This window comes from Podarcis gaigeae (assembly GCF_964106915.1).
Source record: "Podarcis gaigeae genome assembly, chromosome: 3".
NCBI classification, from domain to species: domain Eukaryota; kingdom Metazoa; phylum Chordata; class Lepidosauria; order Squamata; family Lacertidae; genus Podarcis; species Podarcis gaigeae.
Window position 1 is genome coordinate 65,783,350 of NC_139680.1, and position 19,541 is coordinate 65,802,890.

At 39.7% G+C, this 19,541-nt stretch overlaps 1 protein-coding gene across 2 annotated transcripts in view; it reads left to right on the plus strand.

Annotated features, from left to right (window-relative positions):
- The window catches only part of MTHFD1L (methylenetetrahydrofolate dehydrogenase (NADP+ dependent) 1 like), a 99,863-nt gene that overhangs the window by 10,012 nt on the left and 70,310 nt on the right, over nucleotides 1–19,541 (plus strand). For both annotated transcript variants that reach the window (XR_014562497.1, XM_083732245.1), the window contains exons 7-13: nucleotides 1,115–1,254; nucleotides 7,728–7,839; nucleotides 9,931–10,022; nucleotides 10,446–10,543; nucleotides 13,889–14,062; nucleotides 18,612–18,748; nucleotides 19,253–19,299. Coding sequence is in view for 1 of the 2 variants with exons in the window: in XM_083732245.1 (XP_083588371.1) it covers nucleotides 1,115–1,254; nucleotides 7,728–7,839; nucleotides 9,931–10,022; nucleotides 10,446–10,543; nucleotides 13,889–14,062; nucleotides 18,612–18,748; nucleotides 19,253–19,299 (800 nt within the window). In the remaining variant the exon portion in view is untranslated. The remainder of the gene's footprint in view (nucleotides 1–1,114; nucleotides 1,255–7,727; nucleotides 7,840–9,930; nucleotides 10,023–10,445; nucleotides 10,544–13,888; nucleotides 14,063–18,611; nucleotides 18,749–19,252; nucleotides 19,300–19,541) is intronic.

The following is a 19,541-nucleotide window of genomic DNA, read 5'->3' on the forward strand; positions in this document are numbered from 1 at the left end:
AGAAACTAGGTTTCCTAAAGCCCACCCTCCAGGAAGGAAAGTATTATGTTTTGTCACTGGGATTATGGAATGTTAAAGGAGAGATGTCAATTTATGCTGAAGAACTGTGTGAGCGGGAACCAGGAAAAAAGGGCGAGTCCCCGGCCTTGGACTGCTTAAATGGAGCATGCCACACCCCCTGGTCGACCGGATTGCTCGGCCTAAGGGTGACATGGCCGGGGACTCCCTATGACGCAGGGACTAGCTATGTCCTCCACGCATGGGGCGGGCTCGCAACCAGCCCACAACTTCCATTTCCCCAGGAAGGGAAAGGGCTTTGTCGGCTGGGTGTGTAAGCAAAGAAATGTCAGATGCATTTGAGTCTGTGTGGATCTGGATCTAATTAAAACTGGATAGATTAGCAACAGGTGGTGCTGAGGGTTAAACCACAGAGCCTAGGGCTTGCCGATCAGAAGGTCAGCAGTTTGAATCCCTGCGATGGGGAGCGCTCTTTGTTTGGTCCCAGCTCCTGCCAACCTAGCAGTTTGAAAGCACAACGTGCAAGTAGATAAATAGGTACCGCTCTGGCAGGAAGGTAAATGGCGTTTCCACACACTTCTGTGGTTTGCCAGAAGCAGCTTAGTCATGCTGGCCACATGACCCGGAAGCTGTACGCCGGCTCCCTCGGCCAGTAAAGCAAGATGAGAGCCGCAATCCCAGAGTTGGCCGCGACTGGACCTAACGGTCAGGGGTCCTTTTACCTTTACCTAGATTAGCAACATATGCAAGCTTATTTAATTTAGCAAGATGCCATCAACGTCTCTGCTACTCAAGCCAAGACTGTCATTCCTTTTATGAATACATGAAACTTTCTTCTGTCCATTAATCTGTCAGAGTTGATAAAATATCTTTCTGTCCTGCTTACATGATGGTCTTGGTCATCAGAAAAGTTTCTGGAGCATAATGCTGCCCTATTCAAGGTTTTAAAATTGTAACATTTTCCATATGAGAGGTTGTTGCGGGGCAGGGCGAAGGGGGCAAGCTTCTGTATTAATGTCTGTAGTTCACTTGTTTCCCCAGTACAGTTTGCTAGCAGTGTAGCTAATTGGAGCAACTGTTATCTTCTCTTATCCAGCACGTACTACCCTAGATGGAAAAAAGGTGTTACTTTTGGGAGTTCAAGGACCTTTAGAAGTCTCTTTGCAGTGCCTTCTTCAAAGAAAAGGGGTCATGACTATGAGTTGCATGTGGAAAATGAAGCAGCTTGAGACCATGGTAAATATACCAAATGCTCCATACTTTTTCTCACGGTTACTACTTAGCAAGACCCCAGATTCATTTATTTTTATATACTGTGTGTGATTTTATATATATATATATATTCCAAGAACTTTTGCTCACTAAATAAACTTCACTCCTTTATTTTTCTTTGCATTCCTTAGCACAATAACCTGTTTAGTTTCTGTCCTATCCTCTACACATAGTGATATTTAGAACTAGCTTCATGTTCTCTAGCTTTCCCACTTACTCTCCTGCCTTTCCTTATAAATATAACTTCTGATCCAGGCAGCACAATAGATTTCTAAGCATGGGCGCTCTCCTCAACCTGCATGTTCAAATTGCTATAAAAGAGGGTTTTTAATATCCAGAGTTAGAGCTTATCCCTGTGTTCAGATAAGCTATAAAAGAGGGTTTTTAATATCCAGAGTTAGAGCTTATCCCTGTGTTCAGATAAGCATGGGAAAGACAAGTTTGTTGTGTTGCATTCTATTCAGGGTCAGAGGTGGTGGAAGCATGTGAGCCTGAGATCTGCTCTTGATTTCAGTCTGTGTAAAGGCAGGGGAGGGAGAAATATTGTAACAGGCTTTGGGATAGAAGCACATATTTCCTTTATTCAGAGCCATAGCTACAGGGGAGCTAGCTGGGATTTTTGCCCCGGGTGAAGCTTCCAGAGGAGTGCCATTGAGGCTTCCGGCCTCTGTTTGTGTGTGGGGGTGTGTGTGCCAAACTGCGTTGTTGAGCTGGGTGAAATAAAGCCTAATTTTGCCCCTGCTTTATCCTACTGGCAGAATTCTGTTGACCATGGAACTAATCATAAATGCATAAAAACCGTTTCTGAAATTTCCTACCATTGCCATGCTCTTTAGAGTGTTTTATATTTAATTTGACTGATTGCTGATGTTTGTTGCTTCGTGTTATTTTGCTGGTATTTCAATGTGCTCATGTTGAATTATTTATAACTTGACAGCTTGCTCGTCATCTTCATATTCTGTGCTCAAGTTTCCCAATTTTTCATAGACATTCCCAGAAGGTGGCAGCCAAGTCAAGCCAAGTAAAAAAGTTTTACATGGGAGTTCATCTTTTGGACTTCGCAGTTCATCTTTTGGATTCAATACTCAAAACGCAAAGTATGTTTTCCCTAAGCAAAGCAGCTGTGATGCTAACACATTTCTCCTTTGGCACAGCACTGTTTTTACAGCTGTTGATGTTACAGCAACATTTTACATGCTTTAAGTGATGGACAGAAGTTAAAAAAGCATAAACTTAATCCACAATGGTAAAACAGCCTCTCTGGTTTTAGAGATTTTGACTTTGTCTTATTTTCCCTTACACCATGCAGTTTTAATGATATTTCATTTTTGAATTTTGTGTTCATTTTTGGTGCAACTGCATTAAAAAAAAACAGCAATAGTTTGTGCGACTCATATAGAGGAATCCTCATTAATTCAAACAGACCATCCAGGGAATAAATTGCAATCACTCCCATTCTCCTTTCTCTTATTATTTTTATTAGGAAAATAACTATTTCTGTCCAAATGCTTTCTCATAATCATAGTAAATTTTCTGAAAAATTCTACAACTTAATTTTGATGGGAAGACAGAATTCAAGAATCAGGTAGCAGAAAGTCTGTGACTTGCCAATTAATTTTGCAATTTCATCCAGTTTGCTGTTGCCTTAAAATCTACTTGGGAAGTGCACTGCTTGCGTATGTGTTTATATAATATAATCTCTCTCTCTCTCTCTCTCTCTCTCTCTCTCTCTCTCTCTCTCTCACACACACACACACACACACACACACTGTTTCCCCTACAGAATGGAATATTTTTGAATCGGCTCAGTGCCCTCAGATGCTTAAAAACTAGTCAGAATAGATTTCATAAGCCAGAGTTGCATTGTCAAGCAAATAATACCTCCTTGGTTCTTAAAGATAGATTACTTGCTTTCAGGAACAGAGCCATTCTTTTTAAGTACAGTGGTGCCTCCGGTTGCGGACAGGATCCGTGCCGGAGGTCCGGTCAGATCCCGAGGTTTCCGCAACCTGAGGACCGCTTCTGTGCATGCGCGCAGCAAAACCCGATAACATACTTCCGGATTTGCCGTGTGCACATCCCAAAGTTTACGTAACCATAGGGTTACATAAATGGAGGTACGACTGTATAGTGAAACCTATAGGAGACCCAAAACATTTGGATCACCTGAAATCCAAGTACAGTGGTACCTTGGTATTCAAACAGCTTGGCTCCCGTACAAATCGGCTCCTGAATGCCACAAACCCGGAAGTAAGTGTTCCGGTTTCTGAACATTTTTCAGAAGCTGAACGTTTGATGTGGCTTCCATTTGAGTGCAGGAAGCTCCTGCAGCCAACCAGAAGCCACACCTTGGTTTTCAAAGGGTTTCAGGAGTCGAACAGACTCCCAGAATGGATTAAGTTCAAGAACCAAGGTACCACTGTAAACCATTAGAATATAGAAACCATATTGAAGGTAAATGAGAATTATCATCCTATCCTATTAAGAAGTAGTGCTATAAATCTATAAAACAGTTTTTTAAAAAAAAATTAGCTACATTGGTCCCACATTGTGAATTGTTCTCCCACATTGTTCTATAACCTGTTTGAGTTTAGTGCTCTTTAGAATAACAAAGCTTCAGGGTTGACTAGAAGAGTGCCAAGAGTATTTGCGAGCTTCACAAGCTCCAGTACACACACATTGTTCTCAATCCTTTAATGATCGTTCCAGAGTACACTGTCAGATTACAAGCACCATTCCTGTCAGCTGTTTGGTTTTGAAACCAGTTTGCCTCTCAGTCTTCCTTAACAGCAAATATAGTGAGCATTAACCATGACAAACCAGTGCCAAATTTGAGTTGGAAAGCTGTAGTGCTGGAAAAATGGACTGTGTGCTCTTGCAGGGATGAGCAAATGTTAAATCTCTGCTGGCCTCCAAAGATAGAGCATCAGCAAAAAATGCAATGTGAAAATACATACTTGAAAAAGTTTACTTGGCAATTATCCACCTTCAACAAGATTGGATTACCGTGATACCCCCCACCACAAGGAAAAGCAGCTTTCATTGGGTGGAGTACTTAGGTCAGAGAAACAGTGCAGGAGAAAAGCTTAAAACTCTCCCATTGTTGTGATCAAATTTGGAGGCCCTTGTGACTGCCTTAAAGAAGAAGGGAAACAATGAAAGATTCTATCACAGATCTCATGTGTAATGTGTAATTTGGCCTTGAGATTATTTTGTAGCCATCTATCATTTTATTTTATTTGTCTTCATTTCCTTTGATTTTGGTGGAGTGGACACCCAAGTCATATTTCTTTAACTTACAGATCAACTTGATTTTAGTTATGACCATTTGTCTTGGCACAGCTGCCTTAAGGCTTGCATGGTCTTTAAACAGAGAAGGAGTATTAAGGCCCCCTCCCCGAATTCTTACTTGATCAGAGATGGCAAAATACAAAGAGCAACTGTTTATTAAATGCCAGTTCATCATAAATGTGTGTTAGATTAAGGAGGGAGACATTTAATAGCAAATGTGTTAGGTAAGATGTGCTTGCCTATTATCTCTCTTAAAATTTATGTAGAAAACTTGCAGACACTGCACTGTTTGGACAATATTTGCTTTTCAGATACTTCAATCACATAATGCCAGGGAATATTTAAATTTGTGCTTCCTGAATCAAAAATCAATGATTCATTCAGCTGGCCTTGGGAGGGAGGGGATGATGAACGGGGTTCCTGAAGCAAACTGATTTTCAATAATCCTGTTGGTAGAAAAATAACCTTATATGTTTATGAAAAGTATGATGTGATAGCAGGTGATGGCAAAGACTGAGATCCTATAGAGTAGACTCTGCTTTGCTGTTAGATACTGCCTTGTAATAACAATAATTTTCCATGGCATTGAATCATGTGCTCTTACCCTTTTACTAGCAGGGGAAATGCTGTTAATGGCTATTTGACAAACATACATAATGTATTCCTTGTGGAGAGAAAATTAAATTGAAATTATATTCCACCTATAGTCCACATCATTCTTAACTGACACCTGCCCTTATTGCACCCATTGTTGTGGGCATTCATTTGTCGTCAGAGACAATGGAGTGCACCTTCGGGGTGAAGTCAAACTATTGCTATAGAAGCACCAAAGTGCCCTGCCAAGGCGCAAGCCTGGGCAGTGTGTAAAGAGGTCCTGGGCTGCCCAGACAACATGACCCCCCTCTCGGCTTCGCTGATGTGTTCCAAAAAGGAAAGCAGAGCAATATGTTTGGCACCAGCTGGGCTGCAGGAGTTGCTTGAAGGAGGCATACAAGACTGTTAAAACTCCGAAGCCTGTGAGCACTTTCTGAAGTCCTTTCGCATGCTGCTAGGACCAGTCTCTTCATCTCTTAACTTCTTCAGTGATGCACAACTTAGCACAGTAGTGCAGCTTTTCCTAAGCAACTCTTGAGACTGCTCAGTCAGGACGACGATCAGGAACAAAGCTGACAACTAGTAACTTGATTTTGTAGTTTATTATATACGGCAGTAAACTCACAAGCTATATACAAGTTACTAGTATATACAAGTTACAAGACACAAACTTCATCACTCTCCAAGCACTCCAGAATACTTCTAACTAGCCAAATGATGTCATAGGTCATGCTGCCTATTTGAGAGACCTCAGCCAATCACCAAGCTGTTACTAGGTCCTCTTATCTCCAGGCAAATTTATCCCGTGCTCTGTCTCCCTAGCCTGTAGTCAAAACACTAATTGCTCACTTGCCAAGCTGCACGTATACTATGAACACCAACATAAATGTGTGTTAGATTAAGAAGGGACTCCACTCCGGATTTGGGTAGGGTTTGCTCCTCAGCCTTTTCTTCTCCCGAAGATATCCTGCAAGGCGGTGGAGGTTTAGGATCAGAGTTTTCCTTCTAGAGGGGCTACCTTTCCAGGTTGATGTGCTCCTTCTGTCCCTCACTTCCCTCTACAGCACATGGGGAAACCACCTTCTTGACCATTGGACTCACTATGGGTCACATCTGCTCAATCCTCCAGAGCCTGTCTTTGCAGGCAGGGGAAGTCCCTAACTCACCCAGAGTTTGAGGCCCATCAGCTACCATTGCCGGGTTTAGCTGGCCAGTTGGAAGACTTTCCCGGGGTGTGGCCGCTGTCACATGCTGACAGCTCCTAGGAGCCACAGGTGAGTGCAGGGTGGGAGCCAAAAGTGAGGAAACTACCCCAGGAAGAGCACATGTCCCCCACCAGAGGTACTACCCCTCCCCTAACACCCCATACAACCCATTAATATATTAACTATACATTTTTAATTTGATAGTGGGCTGTTCTGGTGTAATTTTGTAGATATTGATTCCAACTGCAAGGAAAGGTAATATTTATGCTGATCTCTTCATAAGCAGGGTTTCCAATTGTGTGACATTTGCAGTTACGTTGCATCATTATCGTTATATTTTGGCTTAAAGTGCTTGTATTACTGTTATTTTAGGGTTTAGTTTTTTATCTGGGGAATGGGTGGGTCTTCCAAGCCTACATCAATAAAAAATCTAATTGAAATTAGCTTGTGTGCTGCTACAAGCTAAAGTTTCAAAGTATTTGTTGGTGTTAATCTCCCCCAGATTGGAGGAAGAAAATGCCAGCTAGAATGGGTTATGCTTTTGAGAGTGAGTCTTTGGAGATATTCGCCTAAGTGATTGTTTCATATGACATTTCTTCATTCTTTGCCGTGTGATTTCAATAATAGTTTCTCAAACCTCATTTTACAACATAACTAGTTAGCCTTGGGAACTATGTGAGCACTTCTCTGCATCTTCAATAGTATTTGGCTGCAATTATATGTAGCATCTGTTTTGTATTGAGTTCACTGTCTGTTTAGAAACCATATGGTGCATTTGCAAGGAGATGAACTTGATTATTGAATTGGTCTTTCCACCTCCAATTTAGTTTTACATTTAAGTGCACTGGATATACCTTTCTAATTCTTTTAATTTTGAACACATTCACTCCATTTAAATCATATAGGGGAAACAATGTCCCTCGGACAATGACACAATCTGAGTCCCATTGGGACCTTTTCACATCCACTCAAGCATCTGCCAAACAATTCTTTGTCTGCAAGTGGCACATTATTTGCATTTTGATGAAGGACATACCTTGCCTAATTTTGATGAAGGACATACCTTGCCTCAGAACATCTGCAGTGTGGGGAACTGTTGGAGCCATTGCATTGGTACACTAAAAATCTTGCCAGGTGGAAGAGGTGAATAATTTATTCTTTTGTTCCCTGTGGAGTGGATTTTGGGAGGCTGTAGGGCCAGGAAGAGGAGGATTCACCTGATCACAATGGTTTAAGCATAGCATCCACACAGCACTTTAGGTGTTAATCTGACAACACAATCTAGTACATTTTATTGTTAGCTAATGCTTTATTTGTATGACATTTCTCTCCATGCCCATCTCAAAGCTTCATGATGCTGATATGGTGATAGTGGGTAGTGCCAAACCTAAAGAGATTCCAGCTACTTGGATGAAACCTGAGATGACCAGTGTGGATTGTTCACGTGACATTTTATGGGGTGAGTTCCTTTCAAGCTGTGCAGTGTTGAATAGCTGATGTATTTGTGTCCACTCATATTTTTATCCCTTCTTCCACCTTATCCCTATCAGTTTTTGGTTGGTACAGAAAACTTAAATTGTCAGGATCAACTCAGAAATGCAGTCTGTACTGTACCAGTACAGATTGTGCCTACCAATAACACACATGAATGTTTACCTACATATTTCAGTGTCAGAACAAACATACAGGGGTAAAAAAAGAGGAGTCACAAGATTTTAATAAAAGAAATATGTTTTGTTTACTGCCTGCACAATGTCTGTGTGCCTTGGGGCATATGTTTTTGTAATAGGCTGTCTCCTGGAATAGCCTAGGAAGAACAGCAGAAGCACTCTGCTTATTTATTGTTTTTAAATATATATTTATTGTTTTGTGGAGGAAAGTATATGTATTAAATGTGTGCATCTGTATTGAACACATACCTCTGATAGAAAGAATGTGCATAGTTTAATTGCAATGTAGTTATTGATGCACCTATTGCTTTTACCTGACAGAAACCATAGCACTAAAGAATCTACATGTTTCCTTTCCTTTCCTTTTAATTTTTATATGTATATTAAATTCTTTCTTATTTTATATTTTTAAAAGATGCCTGGTGTTATTTCATTCTATAAGAATGCCCTGCTTATGGTCTGTAAAACCATAACAGTGAAAATGCTGCTTGGAGTAAAAAGTTACCATTGAACAATTTTGTCATTTCTTTTTGTTGACTCCTGCTTTTTTATTTGATGCTATTTTATATTTTGCTATATGTTAGTTCCTTGCATGAAAGGTAAGAGCTATAGAAATTATATAGCTGTGATGTGGTAAAACCACAGTAACCTCCTTACACTGGTAACTCATTCACCACATACACCTGAACGTGAACAGTTAATTGTTCCCTTAATTGTCCCCCCCCCCCCTTCTATGCAAAGTTGTTAACCCTCCCTGCTGTATTAACTAATTTCATTGTGGCATAAAAGAATTGGACTCACACTGCTCAGAGATTTCTAAAACATTAAGCAGTTTATAAATAGATATATAGATAGAATGACTGACTAAATGATACGGGAAATGATGGTAAAAATATGGAATTATGAATGTTTAGGAGGAAATTAATGGACAGTTCCAGGTCAGCATTATTTGTGCTCAACAAAATGGTTGTCCTGGTGCTTATTCTTTGCTGCTGGGTACCAAGTGGCCATTCCTTTTGGCCGCTGATGCAAGCCAGGCATGTATTTTTCCTCTCTGCTCATCTTGGGTTTCAAAAGAGAACTATTTGTCTGAATTTCCTTAAGGTTAATTATTGGTTTTGGTATTCAGGCTCACTAATACTGTGCTGTAGTAACTTCATATTCACTGTACTCATAGTATAATGGAGAAGCTCTTCTCCTCAGAGAGCAAGTTATCACAAAGTCAATGTCTTTTTAAAAATCATTTGAAGGTTGCAGCATCAGCTGATGCCTGAAAGTGATCTTAATGAAATCATAATACTGTAGATCATAAATGTAATACATTTGCACGAGAATGTTGTACAACATCTGGTGTTGTATAGGGGAATATTGACAATGAAAAATGTATTGGGAAAGACTATGAGTTGTTGTTTTTTCATAATGTTTTCCTCAACTTATTGTAAGGGCTTCCGAACATTTTATGAAACTTTCCATAGCAATGTTTGGTTATGGACCTTCTTTCCTTAGTCAGTGTTAATTTTAGGGATGCACTATGTAAACTCTCTGTCAAACGTCCTAAAAATATTATTAGAAGGGGTGAGGCATATTTTATAGCTACTGTGTGACGGCCGCTTGAGGTAGCTTCATATGCTGGTGATTACTCCTTTTGTTATGTGCACATCTTTAGAGACCAAAACCTGGCAGGTAGGTACAATTAATCTTGCTTTATATATGCCATTTGCCTACTTTCAGGATCTTTCCAACTGAAAATACTGAAGGGATTAAAATCCTTACAGTTATTGACAATTTTGCTAATGGTGTCAAGTCATCTTCTCCCTGCATAGTTCTAATTGTCTTTCCCGATTAATTTATGTGGTTATTTTCAAAAAAATATTTTGCAGGACAAAATGCGTCTGGCGAACAGTCAGCTAGGAGCAGTGACTCCCCTCTGAGTGAGGATGTAGGTCAGCTGGCAATGGCAATGTGCATGCAGGTTCGTAAGACTATGTACTACCTTTTTGGACCTTGAAATACAAGAGAGAGAAAATAAGACAGTCCCACAGGCTCACGAGCAGGAGTTCTTTTTGTACTGTGAATTAATCAATGTGCACATGTGCTAGTAGTATGCATTAGCAATCTATAAGGAAAAATTTGCAAACTGAAAACAGTGGCAAAGTGTGCATGCACAATTGTAAAATTAATTTTAGAACCCAGAAGGCAGATGGAGTGTACTGCGTGGGACACAGGGAACCCATGGAACACAATCCCTAATTAGGCATTTCCCACAACTAAATCACCCTCCTTCATACCTCAAAGTTTATGAAAACAGGAAATGGACTTGAAAAGTGTAAGAAACAGAATATGGGTTTTAAACTGTATATTACAACCTTCCCCCCCCCTTTCAATTTCGAAAAAGAACTTCGTAAAGATCAGTGAGCAGTGGATACAGACCCAACAGTATAAGAGCTGGAATCTTCGCTGCTTAAAGCTGCAACCCCTTTCGCCCGTTCCCAGGTATGTTTGTATGTATTTAAACTATTTCTATCCCACTTTTCAGCTACATAGACTCATACATTTTGTAGAGATGGAAGGTACCCTGAAGGTCAGCTGGTCCAATTGCCTGCAAATGCAGGAATAGACTGAAAATGAATATTAAGTATATGCAATAAAATCACAATAAAATACCAAAGAATTGAAAGTTAAAAATGAAAGCAATGGCAAACTATTTGTAGTGCCTGGGTGCAAAGTTAAGAAGCATAAGGCATTGCTTTCAAACAAGCGGTTCAAGTATTAAACTAAGGCCAGTCTTTTCTGACCCCAAAGTGGTCAGTTTTGTAAGTTGTTTGCCAACACTATTTATTTATTAAATAGCCAGTGGGTTTTTAAAAATTCATCCCTTCCTCTAAGAAGCTCAGGCTGCTGTTCATCAGTAGTGGCTATGAGGTGGAGTGGAGCTGCCTTCCTGATCCCAGCATCACTGCAGCTTGCTGGGGCAGGGTGGGATGGAGGCCAAGTCAGAGCTGTGCATACACACCTGTGTGGTGATGGATGAGAGTATTCATAATTTGTCCCACACCTCTAGAGGAGTTGTGCATAAATTGCCTTTATTATTTTTTTGACAAAATAACATTTTAAAGATTTCTCCCCCCCAAATTTTTTAATGTGCCTTAATACTGTGTGTGTGTGTGTGTGTGTGTGTGTGTGTGTGTGTGTGTGTGTATTCGGGCTGTTTGTTTTGTTTTGCTTAATGTTCTCACAACCAATTTTGAGTTCTAGCGTTTGAGGCTTCTAACAGAACAGCACATTTCCAGATGGCAATAGGAAAAAGATTCAATATCTTTAAATTTTCACAGATCCAATAAATGCATTCTCCAGCATGCCAAAACGGGCTGGGAGGAGACAATTAAAAAAAACAAAATCAACCCTTAAATTAGGTCAACGTGTATATTGTGTTATGGGTTAGGTTAAAATACCTGTAAATATTTTATAATTTGTAGGATTTCTGTTTGGTTATTGGAACTACATAACTGTTTATTTTACACACAAATGAAACATTGGTGGACAGATGGAAGATATCGAGTATCCTCATTCAATAATATGCTGTATTATAGTAAAGCAGATGAGTCATTCATTGAAAAGTGACAAGAAAGCAACATGCGAATTGAAACTGTGAACATCTGTGTTAGGCTCTCTCTGAACTCCGAGTATTAATTAGAGTTATTTCCAAAGATATTACTGTAACATCTGCAGGGTTTCCTCCCCAAAATACTCAATAATAAAATTCTTAAAGTAGGTGCAAGCTCTCTGCATATTTGTTGTGCTTCAGTCATGTTCTTGCATGGGGCTCCCATGAGGCACATACCTGCTTGGCTAAACCAACTCTGTAGCATCGGTCCATTTTCACTTCAGTGTATCGGTGCAGAGGATAGTGGGGGCGACTGAATCCTGAAAGAGCACATTGCAGTTATTCTTGAATACATTGGCACATTTAACATCTGGTAACACTTGCTGTCTAAAACACTCTGGCAAACATTGCAGACTGCAACAGCTAGGCATAAATACTTGACTTGCAATATATCTACTTCCAAGAGCTTGCCAGTGCATGACGTAACTGCATCTTGCCTCGTGTGAAGAAGTGTGACGGTGACCAAAACGAAGTTACACTGTTGCTGATGCTTTTGTGCTGTCACTCAGTCCTTACCTGGCCCCAGCTGTGCTAAGCAGAAAGCAAGTGGTACCCATGGGGCCTTTCTTCCCATTTTAAATGCCAAGTGTGGAGGCAATTCCAAACCGGGGGGGGGGGGGAGGGAGGGTGCAAAAGCTTAATGCTTCCTTGCCCCCACAATCCCAGTTCAGCTTGCTACAGCTCCTTCTAGCTATGTATATTTTACAATAAAATATGCCAGGGCTAAATGTATTCATAATACGTTGAGTTTGTCATTGAGGATCCATGAAGGAAGAGTGCTCAGGGCTTTTCCAACGCACCTTGGCCATCCAGCATTTACCTAGTTTGAGCCCTGCATCAAGTTGAAGGGATTCAGTGTTGGAAGGTTAACAATTATGATTCCATCTATTGCTACCAGTTCATTGGAATCCTGCTGTTACCAGCAAACAGATTTTTCATGTGAAACATCATATAGCAGTAGCTCATGCTGAGGGCAGGCAGAATGAAAGTGATTGCTGCAAGGGAAGACGGCTTGAGATGATTTTGTAGCAGAGATGGAAAAGCCTCCTAGTGAATCTTTGAAGCTTTTTTCCTCCCAGCAGTATTTACATTTACATTTATCCGATGCCTTCTAAAAATGGAAGATTGCCTTGTAATCTTCTGGACAAGCAAAGCTCTTCTTTGTATCCATGTCGAGCACAACTGATACGATTCACATTATCCTGACTACAGTATGCTCTCTATGAAGCTTGACACAGATACAATATCCTTGCGTTGGCTCATTGTTGCCTTTTGTTGTTCTCCCCACCGCATTTCCCCCTTGTTTGGTTAGGTATCTGCTTTGTTATCTGCCCAGTTATACTACCTAATGGGGGAGCAGCAGCAGTGTGTGTGTGTGTGTGTGTGTGTGTGTGTGTGTGTTAGCATCTCTCTCCCAAGTTCAAATATATGAATCCCTGGGTTTCCCTTTATAAATATCAATCAGCCAAGAGATTTATGCCTAAGGAAATGTGAAAGCATTGTAGGGGCTTTTCTAAAGAGTAGAATATTATTAAATATATATGTGTGTTTGTGTGTGTGTGTGTGTGTGTGTGTGTGTGTGACTGACTCAGTCCCCTTCCTTCCTCAATTCCTTCCTTCCTTCCTTCTCTCTCTTTCTCTGAGATCTTGTGATGAAGGGCAGTATATAAATTTAATAAATCATTATCATCCTCATCTCTCTCTCTCCTCTCTCTCTCTTTTACTCTCTCACACTCTTCCTGTCTCTCTTTCACAGACCCCATAATTGCTACAACTGAGTTCTGGCCCTTCATTTACAATTAGTTTTAGCCACCTCTATATATTAAGACATTTCCAAAATAGTAGTATTAATGTTTTATAACTTATTTTACCTCAGGCATATGCACATTTATTTGGAGGAAGCCCCACAGGGCTTACCTTTGAGTAAACATACATGCATAAGATTGCAGTGTAAGTTTGCAATTTTATTTGTTATTTATTAATTAAATCTATATACTGCCCTTCATCGTAGATCTCAGGGTGGTTCACAAAATAAAATGAATGAAAGAGAGGACCATGACATGCCAATAGTAACTCTGTTGTTCTCAGTATTTTTTTTGCTGCCATCTGCCTCCTTGCTTATGACCATCTAAGCTGACAGCAATCTCCTGGCTCTAATTTGTTTTCCTTTGCAGTGATATTGAGATTTCCCGAGGACAGAATCCAAAAGCTGTTGATGTCCTTGCTAGGGAGATAGGATTGCTTACAGATGAAATTGAAATCTATGGCCAAACCAAAGCCAAAGTACGTCTGTCCCTGCTGGAAAGGTTAAAAGATCAACCAGATGGAAAATATGTGCTGGTTGCTGGGTAAGAAGTATTTTGTTTCATTTTCTTACTAAACTCTCCCAACTTGCACTTCAACTTATTTAATATGTATTTTTCCAGATTTGAAGTCCACAACACTTAAAAATATTCTCCCTCTCTCTCTTCTTGTAGTCCATTTATATTTGCAAAAAAAAAAAAAAATAGGGTGGGGATGGGGAACTACTCAAGAAAAAGTATAATTTTTTTTTAGAATAGAAGGAATTAAAATAACAATACTTGTTTCCATCTTAAATGCCCTATGTAATTGATAAGCCCTTTGCAAATATACATCAGCACAGGGCTTATTTTATCTCCAATTATTCTGGGGATTAGCAGCAGATGCTATGCAGTTCTGCTTTCAGACTTAGTGGAGTATACCAGGTGGTGTTCTTATATGTTTCACCTTTCTCCATTTTAAGCCATGAATCCACCTATCCTGTCTCACTGCTCTGAATTATGACTGTTCTGCTAAGTAGCTTTAAGTACATTGGGTTCTATCCATTTGAGTCTTGCTTGAAGGCTCTTTCATTCAGTGGAACTTCCATGAACTAAAAATTGGAGTGGAGAAAGAGATGATTTTCGCAAATTTTCCCTTTCTCCTATGCTGCGTGAAAAGTACTTTCATTGGTCTGTCCTGAACCTTTCAACATTCAGCTCCAGGTTCCAGTATTATGAGAGAAAAACTTATCTACTTTCTTCTTACCATGTACAGTCTTATATACCTCTGTCAAATTGAACAATTTGGTATCATTTGGCTACCTCACTGATCATCCCTAATTCTAGATAATTTATAAATAAGTTAAAAAGCACAGGCCCCAATACCTATCCTTTGGATCTCCACTTTTTACAGCCCTCCATCTTCTTCCTGTTCTCTGCTTCCTGTTTTTAAAACAGTTATTCTACTGTGTTTATGCTGGCCATTAAAAATACATTTTTCCATAAATACAAGTTGATGGTTTCTGATTTTAAATTTGTATGTGTTTCTATTATATATAGATATTACTGTAAACCGCTTTCATGTGTGTTATGTTAAAATGGTAAATAAATAGTTTTATGAATAAAATAAATCTAGGGCAAGTGATTGCAGAATAGGAATAATGTTTAGCGATGGGGTTAGGAGAGAGATTCTTCTAGGCTTCACTTCTTTAAAAGGTTAAAATATTTTAGGACATTGACTATATGAATTGTAAAAGAAAAATCGCCAAGGGCTAAGTTTAGCTTGCTAGTCCATTTTTAGAAAGGGCTTCTTTCAAATTAAGCCCTTGGCAAATCTGTTTTAAACCAAAGGAAAAGTGAGAGGAATTCAACTTATTTCCATATTCTCCTTTGAAGTGTCCTAATAGATTCAGAATACTATATTAACTACTTTCTAGTCCTCCACTGCCTTACATATCCAGTTTACAAAATGAGAGAATGCCCTTACAATTTGAAAGTTTCATTGTTTCTTAATTAAAATATAGTAGAACGTGTGTGTTTTTCTGCAGAGAGCAATTTGGCAATATTCTATGCACTCACACTGTCAGATAGCAAAGAAGTCAGTAGAAACAATTGTATTTCGGAAAAGGGTTATTTCTTAATAACTATTCAGGACAGCATGAACTGTACTCTCACTGTATGTCTGAAGTAACAGAACATTCAAATAATAGCTCACAAAAAATAAGCTTTCTCATCAGTAGGTCTGCAAGAGCTACTTGCATACCAATCAATTTCTCTCTTTGGCCAAATTATGGAATGAGACTACATGTTCTGCTATGTGGCTACTGATGCAAATAGCCTCATATCTAGCCTCCACTTCTGTCATGTCTCTTAGGACTTACATTTACACCATGGTGCTTTTTTATATACCTACTCATGTGCCAGTGGAAGGAGAGATTTCTGGACATGCTTCCACAGACAACATGTGCATTTTAACACTACTTCTGTTTGGGTCCTTGGTGCTGATAGTTCACAAACTGGATCCACAACATCACGATTGGCTTCTGGCAAACAACATATTTCACAGCACTAGATGGGCTGGAAAAGAAAACTGGTCAGTCCTCTTGGCACAAGTGATCATAGTTAAAAGCTTTATGCCTTTGAGAGTTTGTGTTCTGCTGCAGCGTAAGAGAGAATAGGCAGAACACATTATTTCATAGCAACTGTGGGGGCAAAATACTCAATTATTATTTTTTTTTGAAAGATGGTAATCTATAAAACAAATATTTCAGACTGTATCTCTCACCAGAAGTGATCGTAGCATACAGAGGACAGCTGGACCTTTTGCATAGTTTCGAATGCTGAAGGAAAGATGTTTCTAATTAGAGGTGGATTTCTAGCTAGAGTCTTCAGGAGGTCATGCTATAGGAGTTACCCCTTTTGGCTAGCGTATGCATGAATACTTGTATGTCCCTGGGAATGAAAATGTAATCCTTAATGTCACATTCCTTTAATAAACTACTTATTTCACTGCAAGTACTAAAGTATCACAGATTTAAACAGTTAAGTATAGCATATCTTGGCAAGCTTTTCCCTTAGAAACTGAGTGGGAGTGATGTGAATGAAAACGTAATCTTATTTTGTTTTGTTTTTAACTTGGATTTTCTCTGCCTGATGAGAGAGATGCCCCAGATGAATTGTTTGGCCGGTTTTGAAATCTTTCTAGGGTAATTTAAAATCATTAATCATACTTTAACTTTAGGTGTGTGTGTATATAGGGTGGGGTTTTTTTAAGACAGAATAGAAATTAACCAAGCATTGATGTATTAGGAGATGGAACAAAATATAGTTTCATATCACCCATATAACTTCATTTTTTTATCAGAACTTAGCCGAATTCTCATTCTCGTTAAACCATTGTGATCTCAGTTTACTTTATTGATTCCAATTGCACCATAATTTCTAGGTATGTTGGTTCAGAATGTGACATACTTACCGTTTCAAGTGTGCATCCCACTATCTTCAAACTGAGCTTGTAGACTTTCAAATTTGAACTCTATCAGAAAAGGATACGATGGTGGTTCTCTTGCCATCAATCTTACTAGAACCATACCTAGTTACATTTTATTTCAATTCATATGGTATTTGTTTAATTGATTCTGTATGATTATCTTTCCCTGTCTGTGATAATTGTTTTAAAAGTTGAAATGTTTTAGGAAAACATACATCTGGATGGTTGTATATCTGATGTTCCTTGATAAAATAGAGCTGCTGTTGAGGGCGAACATGATTAGCAAGTATCTATGTACAGCTTGGGGGGACGCAGGTGGCGCTGTGGGTTAAAGCCTCAGCGCCTAGGACTTGCCGATCGAAAGGTCGGTGGTTCGAATCCCTGCGGCGGGGTGCGCTCCCGCTGTTCGGTCCCAGCGCCTGCCAACCTAGCAGTTCGAAAGCACCTCCGGGTGCAAGTAGATAAATAGGGACCGCTTACCAGCGGGAAGGTAAATGGCGTTTCCGTGTGCGGCTCTGGCTCGCCAGAGCAGCGATGTCATGCTGGCCACGTGACCCGGAAGTGTCTCCGGACAGCGCTGGCCCCTGGCCTCTTAAGTGAGATGGGCGCACAACCCCAGAGTCTGTCAAGACTGGCCCGTACGGGCAGGGGTACCTTTACCTTTACCTTTATGTACAGCTTGAAATAAGGAATGCAGCTGCACAGCTGTAATTGTGACAGTGGGATATAACTACATGGGAGAAATATTCTTTCTACTTTATTGTTGGGAGCAGGGTAGGCCAAATAGTGTTCTTATTCCTTTCTCCTATATAGCATATGAATATACTTCCCCTCTGTTTAAAAACTCCCAAGGGCTCGTGTAGATTTAGGGTTTTGCAAGTATTATTATTTGCACTTTACTAACACGTCTTTATTTATTATTATAACATATTATTCACACTGCTTGTTTTTTGTGGTGGGTTTTTGTACAAAATGTATTCCCCGCCCCCATTCTCATTCATGCTTGGAGCGGTTAGGAAATAATGGTTCACTAAATAATGGTACACTCGATAAGCCTATTCATTGTATATCACCTTAAATGAGTTTTCAAGAAAGTTGGAGAGGCTTTGGTCTTGCATGTAAATCTATACCGAATTCAGTGTATGTTCCAGGTATTCAGAACAGTTGCCAAAAGAATTTGTTTTCCCCGTTCTTAAGTCAGTTGCTTTAACAGAAGAGGTATTGACATTTGGGTGATATCCAATATCATGCAAGCAGATGCAATAGAACTTCCCCTTCCACTCCTCCCTCCTGTAGCCCTGTGCACCACCCCAAATCTGCTCCAATGGGTTTCCCAACTCTTGAGCAGATTTTGGGAGTACATGAGGGCCCTGGGGGAAGGAAAGGAGGACAAAGTCCCATGGCAGGAGAGGAAGCCTGTTCCACAAGGAGGCTGATACCATGGGATGTCAACCAAAGTTAGTGTAACAGATGTAAATTGCCTGTTTTATAATAGCATCGTTTAGTTGAAATTGATTATACTGTTAATTTTTATTTGGCTTGCATTGGTAGCTTTTCCATACTCATAGTAAAACCGATGTCAGCAGGCCTATTGATTTTATACATTTCATCCTCCCGTGTTGTTAGGATTACACCAACCCCACTTGGAGAAGGAAAGAGCACTGTGACAATTGGCCTCGTTCAGGCTCTGACAGCCCACCTTAAAGTAAATTCCTTTGCCTGTCTGAGGCAGCCTTCTCAAGGACCTACATTTGGTGTTAAAGGTACTAATTCTTTCATATTATACAGTATAATATAGCTTCTGGACTGTTTTGGCTAAAGGAAACCGGGGAAATATTCGTGTGTTTTAGAGTTGTTCTTTTTCTTTGATTTTAAAGGCATGTCCAGAGAGTAGGTGCATAACAATTTTTGTAGACTTTCAAGATATGCACACAGCTTTATCATGTGGGTGATTATCTATTTCATAGATACACAGCTGAGACTGTTTCCACACCAGGGTGTCAATGTGTATGTGGGTAGACTTTTCAGTGTGTGCTTTTGTGTATTTTTACCCACACATCCACACTTTCAGTTTGCTACCTCTGAAATGTATCTCAATATTTCCCATCCATACTTGTGGGCCATGCTTAGTGGAATACTCTTTGTTTTCTGAATCTCATTAGAGACTCAAAATTTTGCATCATTCCATTTCTTCTTTTATGGTTTATTCAAGCCTTCCTTCAGAATAGTTTTACTAATGTAACATAAGCATTTCATTTGCTGCATAGGTGGAGCAGCAGGGGGCGGATATGCTCAAGTCATCCCAATGGAAGAGGTAAGCTAAAATTTTCTTTGCACCATTGAATATGGACTTTAGCGCCTCTCTTTCTGTTGTCAAAGAGTAAATACATACAGACACAAATATTCATTTCTTTGAAATCTCTTTAATCAGCAGATTAACTTTCATCCCTTGTGTAATGCCATTAATTTTCTCATACTGTACTTTTTGTCTTGGTTTGAGACACTTTTGCTCAATTGTGTTATGAAATTCATGGGAACATGAACCAGCCATCCACC